The sequence below is a fragment of the Rhincodon typus genome, chromosome 3 (assembly GCF_021869965.1).
Source record: "Rhincodon typus isolate 14 chromosome 3, sRhiTyp1.1, whole genome shotgun sequence".
Taxonomy (NCBI): Eukaryota; Metazoa; Chordata; class Chondrichthyes; order Orectolobiformes; family Rhincodontidae; genus Rhincodon; species Rhincodon typus.
Window position 1 is genome coordinate 51,750,109 of NC_063334.1, and position 15,443 is coordinate 51,765,551.

The following is a 15,443-nucleotide window of genomic DNA, read 5'->3' on the forward strand; positions in this document are numbered from 1 at the left end:
GGAAGCCAGAGAGGAGGACAAAAAGTATTGGACAATGAGTTATGAGAAGGAAGCTTCATAGGAATAAGTACCTTCTTTCCCTATCTGTGAACAGTATAAAATATGGTTACCCAACAAATTATTGCTGATAACTTTGCTACATATTCTGCATATATAATCCAGTACTGTCCTCACTCATCCGGATGCCAAATAATTTTTATTTTACTCAAGGAAGGGTATAATGGAAGTATATATTGAATCTATGTTTAGATTACAGTAATATTTGTTATCCATTTCATATACTACAGTTTTTATAATGTGCAAGTGCAGTGAATTGTCATTCCTGAATATTGCAAGTAATGAATAGGGAGGGGGCTGAGCAAATAAAAAAATCTAGTTCTTGATTATTTTATGGTGAACTCCAACTTGAGCCTTGGAGTGACAACTGACACTATTATGCTCAATCAACTGTTACAAATTAGAGACCTCTAAGATCTTGCAGCCAATGGATTGTACACTTGCAGCAACACTTTCCAATTTGTATACTCTATTCCTTTAGCAATAAATGCCAAAATTCTGTATGCCTTCCTTATTACCAGCATACTAGTTTTCTGCAATTTATGCATGAAGTTGCTCAGATCCCTCTGCACTGAAGCACTCTGAAGTTTCTCTCCATTTAGATAATAAGTTGTCTTTCTATTCCTCTGAGCCAAAATGGATAACCTCATATCTATCCCCATTAAACTACATGTGCTAAATTTTGGTCCATTCACTTAACCCATCAAGATCCATTTGTAAATTTCTTATTTCTTCATTACATCTTACTTTCCCACTTATTTTAGTGTCATCAGCTATCATGTATTCTATTGATTTCATCCAAACGATTAATAGGGTTATAAATAATTGGGGCCCTGATGACTAAAACCTGGGACACCCCACTAGTTATATCTTGTCAACCAGCAAAGGACCCATTTATCCCAACTCTCTGCTTTCTGTTGGTTAGCCAATCCTCTATCCAAGCTATTAAGTTACCCCTAACACCATGCGATTTTACCTTGTAGACCTTAAATAGGTGTAATATGTTCACACTTGTGGACAATGACAAAAGTAGCTGTGATAACTGTGGATAAATAGTCTGCAAGTATCACAGGGAGATGTTAGAAGTGCCATGTTTTACAAACAGTTACACTTTAGCCTGTCTATTTAATTCCAAGATAGAATTGAGTTGGGGAGGTTGAGATGGTGGCTAATTAGCATTTCCACCTTGATAAAAGGCACATATAATTCACATTGCCATGATAATGGACTTAAGGTAAAAACAGCCAGTAGGAAACTATTGTGAAATTGAGTTGCAGATTTCCTAAGATATCCCTAAACTTCACAGAGAGGTCAGTCTACAAGAATCTGAGAGAGCATAGAGAAAGAAGCAGCCAGTCCTATACCTCAAGTAGAGGAAAACATTACAAAGTGGAAGGTGGGTGAGAGCTAATACACAGGTTGAAGAGATCAAGGTCATGAGGATTTAAATGAGGGTGGAAGATTTACCTATCTTTGGCAAGCCACCACACAAGCCAATCCTGACACTAGAAGTCACTTGGTTGGGAAAGGAAAAAGGAATCAGGCCAACAGGAGTGGAAAATAACTATGGACTAATTTTGGGCAATAAATTACACACTGAAGGAACAGAATGAAATATAACCATGGCAGGTCATTTTTAAAATTACATGTGCAAAATGTTTCAGTAGTGTGGAATATATTTGATGACAAAAGTAGTATTTATTCAATGGTGCTTTTAGTTTGTTTGTTACTCAAGAAATGTTAAAACTTGAAACCTTGTATAGGGGTTGGAATGAGGGCCAGGTGGTTTTAATCAAGTATGAGATCCCTGATTGGGTTTGTTAACCTGGGCCCATCAGGGAGCCCTGGCTGACAGATATGTAGCAGCAGTCTCACAGAGTCTCTTCATTCTAGGGACTGGCTCTGAGCAAGCTTGTCAGAATTCATGTATCATGTGCATGTAAATGAAGGGTGACTTGGTGATGGGATTCCTGCCTTCTTGGGGTTATTTTGTGGTGGCAAGAGAAAATAGTACACTCCTGAAGAAAATTCACACGCAACAGTTGTCCCTGAGTTGGGGTAAGCATTTCTGGCATTATGTCCTTATTTGGGAAGCTTGATTTGGACTCATTTGATCCTGCTGTTGAAGACTGGGTTCAGTATATGGAAAGAATGCATTACTTTTTTCAGGACAAATGACACTGGGGCAGATGAAAAGTTATGAATAATTCTTCTGGCTGCTTGCGCACCTGCAGTATTTTCAGTTATTAGGAGTCTAACTGTCCCTGAGGCAACACATACTAAAACCTTTCAAGAGTTGACAGATTTAGTTAAGGAATATTATGATCCTAAGCTTCTCTAATCCTGAGATGCTATGGGTTTTATTTGGCTGTTTGAGAATCAGGGGAATGGTATTGGGATGTTTGACGAGGTTAAAATGACTGGCAGAGGCATGTGATTTTGGGTTAATCCTGAATGAGATGCTGAGAGACCATTTGGTTTGTGGGATTAATGACGTAACCATGCAAAAGCATCTACTAGCCGAAGCCCAAAAACAGGCACTACAACTGGCTTTGCCATTAGAAAATGCAGCAAATGGAGCCACAGGATATCCCAATGGAAGTGGACACCCTCACCTGTCCAAGTGAGGTTGGGGAACACCACTTGAGGGTAGGCAATCACAGAGCCTCATGCAGGACATATCCTGAGCAGAGGGACCATAGTTAAGCCCACAGCAAAACCCCAAAACAAAGCCGAGCCCCTGCCAAGTGGCTAAAATGTTCTTCACGATCTGGGTCGGCAAGCCATTGTAGTTTCTGCCAGTACACAGACTCGAAACAGCAAAGGAGTCCTACGGGACTTGACTTGAGTAAGAGAGCTCATAGGCTGGTATCCAGGAGAGCACGCACGCTGGAAATGTCACCTACATGTAGTTTGGAACAGTTAAATTGCTTAGTAACATCCAAATCAGAACCAATCAAAACAAATGTCTGATTAAACAGTCACCTGGTTTTAATGGAGGTTGATACTGGAGCAGCTGTATCAGTGATTGCAGAACCAGTCTCTAACAAGATTCACTCTGGACTCCAACCCTTAAGTTTGCACAAGACCACTGCCAGACTAAAAATCAAACTGGGGAACCATGACAGATTAAGAGTATGACTTTGGTTCCGGTCTTCTGTGAGAAGCAGTTGGTGCACTTACCACTGATTGTAGTAAAAGGCTTGGGCCCAAGCTTGATGGTGTGGAATTGATTGAGAAAGATTCACCTTGATTGGCTCAACATTTTTTGATTAGAAAATGACTTTGAGTGAAGTCCTAATTAAATATCTGGAAGTTTTTCAGGAAGGTCTAGGGACTATCAAAGGAGCCAAGGCCACCCTACATTGTTGACCAAGAAGCAATATGCAATTCTGCAAGGCCTGCCCAGTGTTATTTGCCTTAAATGCAAAAGTAGAGTCTGAAATCAGGAGGCTGGAAAGCGAAGGAATTATCAAACCAGTATAGTTCGCGGAATGGGCAGCACTGGTCATAACAATTGTGCAGCCTGATGGATTGGTTTACCTTTGTAGGGATTTTAAACAAACAATAAACTGCTTCTTGCAAATGGATAAATACACAATTCCTCCCATAGAGGACTTGTACATGAAATTGGCAGGGAGCTGTCCTTCACGAAGCAGGAATCAGCCTAGCCTACTTGTAAATTTCAGTACAATAGGAGTCCAAGATGTATGCCGCAATTAATGCCCAAAAGGATTTGTACCAATATACAAGACTGCCATTTGGGATATCATCAGCCTACGCCTTTTCTTAGTGGACAATGGAGAACATTTTACAAGGTCTACCCTGGGTTGGCATTTATCTGGATGACACGCTAATAACCAGGAAGCCCAATAAAGAGCACTTAGAGAACTTGGACATAGTGCTTAAACATTTCTCTCAGGCAGGCATACGCTTTTGAAGGAAAAAATGCGTGTTCCAGGCATCCTAAGTAACACACTTGGGTTACAGAGTCAACAAGACTGGTTTACACCTATTGTAAGATAAAGCGAAGGTGATCAAATGTGCCCTGGCTCCCACATCTGTACCAGAGCTTAAGTCTTTCCTTGGGTTGGTGAATCATTATGGGAAATTCATCCGTAACTTGGCCTCCATCTTGGCACCCTTGCGCTTGCTTTTGAAAAAGAGTCTGTCTTGGAAATGGTCACGTATTTAAAAAGTAATCTTTAGGGAAGTTAAAAAGCAGCTAAGGTGTTACCGCACTACAATCCCAAACAAGCTGTAGTGCTGACATGCGATGCATCTCCATAGGGTATTGGGTAGTGTTGGCTCACTGATGGCCCAATGGTGTATGCTTCCTGGACTTTGGCTCATCCTGAACACACATACGCCTAGGTAGAGAAGGAACGTTTGGCGGTCTTCCTTGGTGTGAGAAAGTTCCACCGATACCTTTTATGGACATAAGTTTGTAATAGTATGGACCATAAACTCCTGCTAGGGCTACTTAAAGAAGACAAGGCTGTGCTGTCCATAGCTTCTGGTTGAATTCAATGGTGGGCTCTTATTCTGAGTATGTACAATTACAAGTTGGAACATTGTCTGGGAGGCCAAGTGGGAAATGTGGATGCCTTAAGCTGCCTCCTATTGGCAGATACACCCGTGGTGGTGCCTCCCCTAGAAGAGTTTATTCTAATTTTAGACTTCCTGGACACCCTTCTGGCCCCTGCTGACAATATCTGACTGTGGACACAAAATGATCCCATCCTGGTAAAACTAAAACAGCTGGTGGTGATGGCAGGGAGTTGGGGTAACAAAAGAACCATCACAACCAGAATTGAAACCTTTCTGGACCTGGCAAGACCAGATCACCGTAGAGGACCGAGTATTATTATGGGGAGCAAGAGTGATTGTCCGGAGCAAAGGTTGCTGCCAGATACTGGCTAAACTCCTCCAGGGGTTTCCAAAATGAAGATGTTGGTGAAAAGTGATTTCTGGTCACCAGGATTGGATTCTGACATAGCCACGTTGGTGAGGCAATGGCCAGAGTGCCACCAAGAAAAATTGCCATCAACAGCTTCTCCACTTTGGTGGGAATAGCCAGGTAAACCCTGGACTTGGTTACACGTCTACTATGTGGGTCTTTTTCATGGGTTCAATGTTCTTGCTAATTGCGGATGTCCAATTCAAAGTGGGCGTGCATAGAGTTCATGTAGCAAACTCAGGAATAACAGTAGAAAAGCTGCAAGCATCATTTGCAATACACAGACTCCCAGAAGTGTTGGTCACAGATGCTTGGACGTCATTTACCAGCAGAGAATTTGGGTATTTCCTAAAGTCACTTCGCATTCGGCATGTTCGGACAGCCCCGCACTATCCATTGTTCGATGGTCTGGCGGAAAGAGCAGCCCAAAGAAAAAGCCTTCAGCTTCATTTGCTACCAAACTGTCCTGGTTCCTGTTTGATTATAGGTCCACACCTCACACAGCTACAGGGTTAGCTCCAGCAGAATTACTGATGGGGAGAAGACTCCGTACCAGGTCAAACCTGATATTCCCAGACCTTTTGGGGGGGGGGGAGTAGTGAAATGGCAGCAGGAATGCCAGTGCCAACCACATACCTCTTCTAAGTGAGAGAAACAATTTACTTAAGGGGATGAAGTTTGGCGTCAAAACCATGCAAAATGGCCGTGCATCCACATGAGGTGAGATCGACAGACCTGATCCCTCAGAACAGCCAGAAAGGCTGTCAGAAACCGTGGTCACCGCGCCCCCATGTAGCTTTGAAGAAACCTCAGAGTCTGAGATGGATGCAGCCAGTGTCGCAGCCTCAATACTGTTACTGTCTGAAGGCGAGGAAGAATTTCATCCGAGATGTTCTGGGTGCAAGAGGTGGGCTACGGTCTGATAAACGCTGCCCGTGTCTGAGTCTGAGTCAGAGGAACCAAATCTGGTGCAAAAACGTCCCAGGAGAAGCTACAAGAAAAAGAACAGGTCTACACCAGGACTTGGCGGGGGAGCGATGAAGTAATTGAACAAGGGCCAGGTGGATCTTCTCGAGTATGAGATCCCTGATTGGGGTTGTTAACCTCGGCCAATCAAGGAGCCCTGGTTTACAGATATAAACAAGATTCTCTTCATTCTAGGGATTACTTCTGAGAAAGCTAGTCAGAGTCCATGTACTGTTCATGTGTAAATAAAAGGAGACTTGGTGATGGGATACCTGCCTCCTTAGACTTATTTCACCTTGTCACACAATCCTTTCAGTCAATTACTGGAATAACTGGAAATTCAGATGTTTATAAATGTTATTGGGATCATAACAATTGGAGACTTTTTTTTTGTGTGTGATTTCAAATCCATGGGCTGAAATGAGTACACTGGGATTTCCCAGTGTACTCAAATGGACAGGACTTCACAGTGATTTTTTTTGCTGTATTCATTGAGAGATTAAAATGGCTGCATCAGTTGCTGAATTATCATTGTGTCTGTCTCTCTTCCTCTTGAAAGAAGACCTTGCAACAGTGACCTTGCAGCAATTAATGAAGGCTCATTTGAAGTCAGTGGCAGAGAAGTTGATAATGGATTTTAAAATATTTACTGATAAAGCAGAAACTGTTAAAATATTGGCTCAACATCTGAACCTTGAGGAAGAAAATAAATCCAGATAGCACTCCAGCTGAATTGACTAGAAGTCAAATGAAGCAACTTAAATTAGAAAGAAAGAACTCAGAAGAAAAAGAAAAGGAAAATGTGAAAACACGATTTGGAATTAAGGAGTTGGATGTATCAAGTCATTTGATTTGAATTAATTTATTGTAGTCACATGTACCGAAGTACAGTGAACAGTTTTTTGTTTTGCGAGCAGTAAAGGCAGATCATAGCAAACAATAGTATGTAGATCATAGGGTCCTTAGATTGAGACATACAAGGTTATGGCTGCTCAGGAGGTGCGTAAAGCAAGATCAGCATTAGCAAGATCAACATTATTTTAAGTTAGAGGTCCATTCAGCAGATTAATAATGGCAATGAAGAAGCTGTTCTTGAACCTATTGGTGCATGTGTTCAAGCTTCCGTATCTTCTGCCTGACGGAAAAGGTTAGAGAGCATTACTGGGGTGGGAGGGGTCTTTGATTTTGGTAGCCTTTCTGCACAAGTGTAAATGGAGTCCATGGGTGGGAGGTTAGCTTCTGTAATTGTGTGCACAGCCCAGACCATCTTCTGTAGTTTCTTACAGTCCTGGGCAGAGGAGTTGCTGTACCAGGCTGTTATGCACTCAGATAGAATGCTTTCTGTGGTGCATCTGTAGAAGTTGGTGCAGGTTCCTATATACATGTTGAATTTCCTAAGCTGCCTGAGGAAGAAGAGGCATTGTTGTGCCTTCTTGACTGTCGCATCTACACGGGAAGTACAGGACAGATTGTCGGTTATCGTCACTCCAAGGAATTTGATGCTTTCGACCCTCTCCACCTCAGCTCTGTTGATATAGACTGGGTTGTATCTTCTGCCTTTCTTCCTGAAGTCAATGAATAGTTCTTCTTTTGTTTTTCCAACATTGAGAGGGGTTGTTATAATTGCACCACGACACCAAGTGCGCTGTCTCTTCCTGTATTGTAACTCATTGTTTTGATATCCGTTCTACCACGGTGGTGTCATCAGCAAACTTGTGGATGGCGTTTGCTTGGATTTTGGCGACAGTTGTGGGTGTACAAGGAGTACAGTAAGGGGCTGAGAACGCATCCTTGGCGGGCACCAGTTGGGTTATCGTGGAGGAGACCTATTCTCTATCTTAACCCAGGCCTTGGAATTTTGAGATTAGTCTGGAGGGGATTATGATGTTGAAGGCAGAGGGTAGTCGATGAGTAGGAGCCTGACGTAGGTGTTCTCATTATCCAGATGTTCCAGGGATGAATGTAGGGCTTTGGAAATGGTGTCCGCTGTGGACCTGTTTCATCAGTAGGCAAATTGGAGGGGATCGAGGGAGGATGGGCCGTGACCAGCCTCTTGAAGCACTTCATGATTATGGAGGCCAGAGTGACTGGGTGGTAGTCATTAAGGCACTTTGCAAGTGTTTTCATTGATACTGGGATGATGCTGGTCTTCTTGAAACAGGTGGGGACCTTGGCTTGTAGACAGGAGAGGGTGAAGATGTCAGTGAATATCCACTAGCTGGTCTACAGAATCTAAGTGCACAGCAGGGGTCTCCATCTGGGCCCCTCGCTTTCCTTGAGTTGACTCTCAGGAAGACCAATCTGACAGCGGTGACGGATGGAACAAGTGTGTCCGGGGCTGTCAGGGCAGGTGACACCGTGCCAATGGCCTTCTGCTCGAACCGAGCATAGAAAGCATTGAGTCCATCAGGGAGAGATGTGTTTTTTGTCCCCTATCTTGCTCTGTTTCATTTTTGTATCCTGTTATGTTGTGTAGTCCTTGCCTGAGGTGGCAGGTGTCTGTATCATTGTAGCATTGTATTCACTTACCAGATTCCAAGATAAATAAAACAAAGAACTGCAGATACTGGAAATCTAAAACAAAAACAGATATTGCTGGAGAAATTCAGCAGGTCTGGCAGCATCTATGGAGAGAAAACAGTTAATGTTTCAAGTCCAGCTCAAAACATGTTGACATGTTTCTTCACTGCACCCGTATCCTGTACACCATGAGATAGCAAGGACTGCAGATGCAGATAACACAGTGTGGAGCTGGAAGAACACAGCAGGCCAAGCAACATCAGAGGAGCAGGAAAATTGATGTTTCGGATCAGGACCTCTGAAGACCTCATTGCCTCACCCATCTCTTGTTCACTACCTATTAAATCTCATGAGTCTCTGTTTGGATGAAAGATTATAGACCTGAAATATTAAGTCTGTTACACTCTCAACACAGATGCTGAGGTTCTTTATTTCCAGAAATTTCCATTTTTGTTGACAGCACTGCTTGTGGGCCAGGAGGGAGCAGATGTGCTGCCATCAACCACCTTGCTCCATACTGTGGTCATTGGGGTTATCAGATCTACCCGGGGTCATATATCTTGCTGCAGAAAACTCTCTGCCTGATTGGAATCCAAGCCTCTCAATCGGGTTGATTCCAAGGTGGGAAGTCATTGGAATGAAAATTCTGCTTTTTCAGTCTGACACTCTGCTACCCCTACCATCTGTAGTCTCTCCTCACCCTTTTTGATATTCACATCAAAATGACTAGTCATTGGCTACATGTGTTCAATCGCACTGGTACACAGACTAGGGAAAGATTCTTGGGGCAAGGTGGGCCCCATGTGATTGTATTCCTTGTGGGTGTCTGTCAGATCTGTAAACACGTGCAGTCATTATGCTAGATCCTGTCCTTTGTACTTTGTACTTTGTTCACTAGGCCACACTTTGAGCCAAGGCGTAGATCCTCCAGGATTAGCTGTGCTGCTCCAGCCAAACACTGGAAAACTTCAGTGACATGGATGCTGTTATTGTTTACATTCATTCATGGATGTGGATGCCACTGGCTAGGCCAGCATTTATTGCCCATCATTAATTGTCCAAAGGGCAGTTAAAAGTTAACTATAATATGGTGGGTCTGGAGTCACATGTAAGACAGACCAAGTAAGGATGGAAGATTTCTTTCCCCGGAAGGGGAATTTGGTGAACCAAATTTTTTTTAATGAGAATCAACAATGGTGCACAAAATCAGAAATTGCTGGAAAAGCTCAGCAGGTCTGGCAGCATCTGTGGAGAGAAAGCAGAGTTAACTTTTCGGGTCCAGTGATCCTTGTTCAGAACTGATTTTAGCTAGGAAATGGTTGATGTATATGATAGAGAAGGGGTTGGGTAGGGGGTGGAATAAACAATGGGTGGAGATGGAGCCCAGACAGAGAAAAACAGTTGGGCAGGCAAGGGAATGGGTACAAATCCAGTCGTAGTCGAGGTTTGGTACTTCTTATGGAGCATCATAATTCTAAAGGGTCTGTTTCTGCTCCCTCATGTAAATGTCCACTGAACCCAATCAACATGATTGTTCTGTTTGTGTGCTATGAATGGACCATTTTTTTTGATCTATTCAGGGTTATGCAGGAGACTCCTGTGTCCTACAAGAATTCAATGGTATGGTCCTCCATCACGCTTCAATCAAGGGTGAGTTCTTACACCGTCCCACCTTGCATTACCCACCCAAACTGAATTGAATTTAATTGAATTGGTTTTATTGTCACATGTACTGAAATGAGTACAGTGAAAAGTTAATAAGTCACCACTTACAGTGCCATCTTAGGTACAAGGGTACCTAGGTACAGCTTCTTCAGTTGCAGATTTGTTACAGTGTAACAAAGTCACCAGCACATGGCACCATCTCAGGTTCAGAGCAAGTTAAAAAGATAAACATATTGGTGTAGTCTGACCTCCTCATGCTCTTGGACCTATGTTCAGCTTGGGGAATGGGGAGTAGGGCGTTCTTGGTTTCCTCCAATGTGGCTGTCAGGATCTGTCACACCAGTCCTTCTCTGGTCTGATATCACTGCTGTGCTCCCTGTTTGTGTGGAGACTGGTGGGATGCCCTGTATTTTCCGGTGCAGTGACATGCTTGGCCTCAATTATAGTGCATACCAGCTGTAGAATGGGACAACAAAGTGTGGAACTAGATGAACACAGCAGGCCAGGCAGCATCAGAGCAGCAGGTAAAGCTGACATTTCGGGTCTGGACCCTTCTTCAGAAATGTGGGAGGGGAAGGGGGCTCTGAAATAAATAGAGAGAAGGGGAGGCAATGATAGAAGGTAGATAGAGGAGCAGATAGGTGGAGAGAAGATGGACAGGTCAAGGAGGCGGGGATGAAGCCAGTAAAGGTGAGTGTGAGTAGGAAGTGGGGGAGGGGTTTGGTCAGTGAGGTGGGAGGGGCGGATAGGTGGGAGAAAAGATGGACAGGTCAAGGAGGCGGGGACAAGAGGGGCAGGTCTTGTGATGAGGTCAGGGGTGCGGAGATTTTGAAGCTTGTAAAGTCCACATTGAGACCATTGGGTTGTAGGATTCCCAGGCGGAATATGAGGTGCTGTTCCTCCAGTTTTTGTTTCATATTCCGTCTGGGAACCCTACAACCCAATGGTTTCAATGTGGTCTTTACAAGCTTCACCACCCGAAAACTGGAGGAACAGCACCTCATATTCTGCCTGGGAACCCTACAACCCAATGGTTTCAATGTGGACTTTACAAGCTTCAAAATCTCCCCACCCCAACCTCATCCCAAGACCCGCAACTCCCCTCTTGTCCCCGCCTCCTTGACCTGTCCGTCTTTTCTCCCACCTACCCGCTCCTCCCTCCTCACTGACCAACGGCCACACCCGCTTCCTACCTACAAGCCTCATCCCTGCCTCCTTCACCTGTCCGTTTTCTCTCCACCTAACTATTCCTTCATCCATCTTCCATCCGCCTCCCCCTCCCCCTCGCTCCCAATTTATTTCAGAATCCCCTTCCCCTCCCCCATTTCTGAAGAAGGGTCTAGACCCGAAACGTCAGCTTTCGTGCTCCTCTGATGCTGCTTGGCCTGCTGTGTTCATCCAGCTGTACACCTTGTTATCTCAGAATCCAGGCATCAGCGGTTCCTACTATCTCCCAGCTCTAGAATGGGTTCCCTTGGGGCTGACCTCTTCCTCTGCCTGTTCCCTCTCCCGCCTTCGATTTTCCACACGGTGCACTTTTCCCTTGAGATAACAAGCATCTGCAGTTCCTACTATCTCTGAAGCACTTTTCTCTTGCCTGGTTTGGAATGCGTTGATTCATGCATCTTTCTCCCAAGCCTGGCCCATCCTCCTTTTCACCTATCGTTCTGTGCAGCTGTTGACTGCGGGATCAAACTTTTCACGAGCTTTCCCGGTTATCTCAGTGGTATGTCAGACAAGTGTTCAGGTCCAATTTGACCTGTTTTATGGTGCCAGCGCAGTCCGATCTGTGTTACTGAAGACTCCTGTGAACTACGTCCACAGGCACTTGGCAAATGAGGTTGGGTGCTCTCCATTTTGCTGGCTACACCTATTTAAACCTTCCACTGGATCTCCCCTATTGTAGCTGACTGCTGCTATAATTGCTGCTTTCAAGTCCTGCAGCTGCCGTCCTGCCATTTTCTGGAGATCGGGTTACGCAGAATGGACCACAGGTGTCCGATACTAACATTAGTGTGATTCTTCCCTGTACCATCAGGCCCGTATAAAACTCTTTGTTGGTGAGTAATCTGAAAGAACATATGGGGTCAGCGGAGGCCTCATGTGTGGGTTTTTTCTTCACTATCTCAGCCAGTTGTGATTCTGTGAATAGGATTGAATATGTGATTGGATTTTCATTGTCTTGGCTGTCCTGGTTGTATTGTTGTCTGAGGAGGGTAAGATGCTAGGAAGCGGAAGGCACTGATTTTCCCGGAGAGGGGAGGTGGGGGTGATCAGTCGTCACTACTTATCGTATCTGTGAGCCTGTTCCTCTATTCTCCCCAGTCTACCTCATCATTCCCTCCTTCATCTCTGTTGTTCCAATTGCATGTATCATTCCTTTCTAGTGCTGAAAGCTGGGACTCTAATTTATCAGACTTGTGTTATCATCTAGAATGGTCTGCAGCACGGGCTTTATTTCCCTTGTCTGCTTGGTGCAGGACTTTGAGCACAAACTGTAAATTTGCACATTTTTCTGATAACTCGGCTGCAGCTTATTGCACAGTCACTGATTGTACACTGCACTTCCTGATAAATCTGACAATTCTTGATAAAAACCAAAAGAACTGTGGATGCTGTAAATCAGGAACAAAATCAAGTTGCTGGAAAAGCTTAGCAGGTCTGGCAGCATCTGTGAAGGAGGAAACAACAGAGTTAATGTTTCGGGTCCGGTGACCCTTTCTCAGAACTTCACAGATGCTGCCAAATCTGCTGAGCTTTACCAGCAACTTTGTTTTTGTTCCTAATAATTCTTGAACAGCCTCAGGTGTAATAAATTCATCTGGTTTCTCTGCTCCTGTTCTGCTGCTTTGACTCTTACTTTCTTCAGTTCCGGATTCACTTCCTCCAGCTCCTTACCCAGCTTCACCTTCTCTCATTCTCTACTTCTAAACTGCTGCATGCAACTGGCTATCACTATCGCCTTGCTGATGTTTAAAGCGCACTTCTCTTCAGCTCAGAGATAGTAAGAACTGCTGATGCTGGAGTCAGAGATCACGTGTGGAGCTGGAGGAACACAGCAGGCCAGGCAGCATCAGAGGAGCAGGAATGTTGACGTTTCCGACCGGGACCCCTCTTCAGACCCTTCAGTTTTCCGCACCATCTCCAAGCGTTTCTGTCCTGAGAGTCCCGGACTCGATTATTGGTTTACTGCAGTATTCGACCCATCTGGGCCACTTTTGTTTAAAGCACTTTCTCAGTATTTCTTCCCTGTCTGGGCACTATGCTATTTTCTCCTCCTATTCCTCCCTTCTAATTTACTGTTCTCTCTCTCTCTCTCTCTCTCTCTTACCCCCCCCCCCCCCACCTCTTGTGGGCCCTGTCCCTGATCCTATATTAGCTGCTTTCTTACTTCTCTGAAACTTGTGGTTGCTGACCCCACTCTAGCTTCTCTGTATCCTCATGGGTCTTCTGACCCTGTATTCAACTTCCATGCATCTTTACTGTCTCTTCCTAGGGTTTGCCATAGGTATATAGGAGTCAACTGGGTTTAGGATCTGTCTTTTGCTAAATTCCTGTTCCAGTTCCTCTAAGTCTAAGGCATATCAGAAAAGCACTTCATACCCTTTTGAAAATCCATGTGATAGGTCTTAGCCCTTCAAGTGGCAGAATCTAGAGTATACCAACACTCTGAAGTAATTTAGCTTCAAATTCTGTCCTTTGTTGGTCTCACTTTTCAAAACACCTAGTTTATGGCCTAATTACAGGTTGAGTGTCTCTATCCTCAGCCACCCACTTGAATCCTGGCTGTCACATGTGACAGCTGACCTCTTAAATCAGGATAAAGCTGTATTTTTGACAATACAAGTCTGGTGGGACTTTGGAGCAATTTAGTGTCATATTGTATGTGACCCATTTGTTACTTATAACACAGGTTTTACCCAGGTGCTCTAACTGTATAAGACAAAGGACTGTAGCTCAAACTTAGTTTTATTAAAACACTCACAAGTTGAAGAAACCAACTCTTACACAAATTCACTTTTCTCAAACTAAGCTGATTGCCTGAAAAACACATATATAACCCACTCTGGTGAACTTGATTGGGCTGCTGGATTCAATTCACTGTACAGTGTCAATGGGCACACTGAGTTTTATTAATACAAAGGTGGGTTTTGCATGGAGTTTTCTCTGGTTGAGTATTCGCTGAGGGAATGTCCACCAGGTGTCCCTTCCTATCTCCCCTTTCTGAGCCCTTCTGGAATGTTCTGTGACTTTAGCCAATGGAGTCACAGGGCAGGAATCACATCACGCAATGAGGTTAGGCTAGGTCACCCGAGGAATACCCATGTCCTTTCCAAGATATGATTACTTCATGGCACCAAGGGGTCTGGCTCAAACTGAGGAATAAATAAAAATAACGTCTCTTCTTATTGTTCAATATGTAATACAGATCTGGGCTGATCCCTGTTTGCTTTTGACCTGGGGTAGCTTTGGTCTCCTTGCATTCCATCAGGCTTTGCTTGCAGAAACTGTTTAGCCAATTTTAGTTGCTTCGACTGTTGGCCACTTGGCCTCACCATGATCACCTGAAATCAGCTCCACTGGCTGACCATGTGCTTAGGATGCCTGAGTTCTGACTACCAAAGCAAATCTCATTAATCCAGCTCAAGAAAGGCATTTGAACAAAAGGAGGGCAAAGGAAGCATTTCAGAGACTCCCTGAAAACTTCTTTGAAGAAATGCAGCATTGGTGTCAATGCATGGAACACCCACCTTGAGAAGAAACTGATTTGGAGGAAACTCCTGTAAGAAGGGAAACAATTCTTTGAGAATACCTGTTGGCAAATGGAAGTACAGAAAATGAACAAAAGAAAGAAATGTCAGTGATCTCAAGGCCAAGGACCACTTCTACCTGACAATTGTGTGGTCGGAGATGTGGCTCAAGGATTGGGCTCATCAGCCACTTAAGAACCCATAGAATTCATGATCAGAATTTCCTAGGTGAACTATCATACTCATTAGCAAGTGATTACCAACTATGACAAAAAAACTTCTACAATCCATTTTTCATGTTCCTGCTAGTTTACCTTCATTCTGGTCTCTCATCATTTAATTTCATGGTACTCCTTTGTTGAATTCTAAAATCCTCCCCAGGCTTACATTTTTGGCAACTTTATAAGCCCGCTCCTTTGATCTAAGATCGACCGTAACTTCCCCTCCTCGGTGGTCGAGAACGCCCTCAACCGTGTCTCCCACATCTCCCGCACCTCATCCCTCACACCCCGTCCACGCAATAA

General features: G+C 44.1%; 1 protein-coding gene across 6 annotated transcripts in view; it reads left to right on the forward strand.

Annotated features, from left to right (window-relative positions):
• The window catches only part of hsd17b3 (hydroxysteroid (17-beta) dehydrogenase 3), a 63,436-nt gene that overhangs the window by 31,892 nt on the left and 16,101 nt on the right, over window positions 1-15,443 (forward strand). For 3 of the 6 annotated variants that reach the window (XM_048595427.1, XM_048595432.1, XM_048595429.1), the window contains exon 8: window positions 10,084-10,153. The exons of the other annotated variants lie outside the window; for them this stretch is intronic. In XM_048595427.1, coding sequence (XP_048451384.1) covers window positions 10,084-10,153 — 70 coding nt within the window. The remainder of the gene's footprint in view (window positions 1-10,083; window positions 10,154-15,443) is intronic. 6 annotated transcript variants of the gene reach the window in all.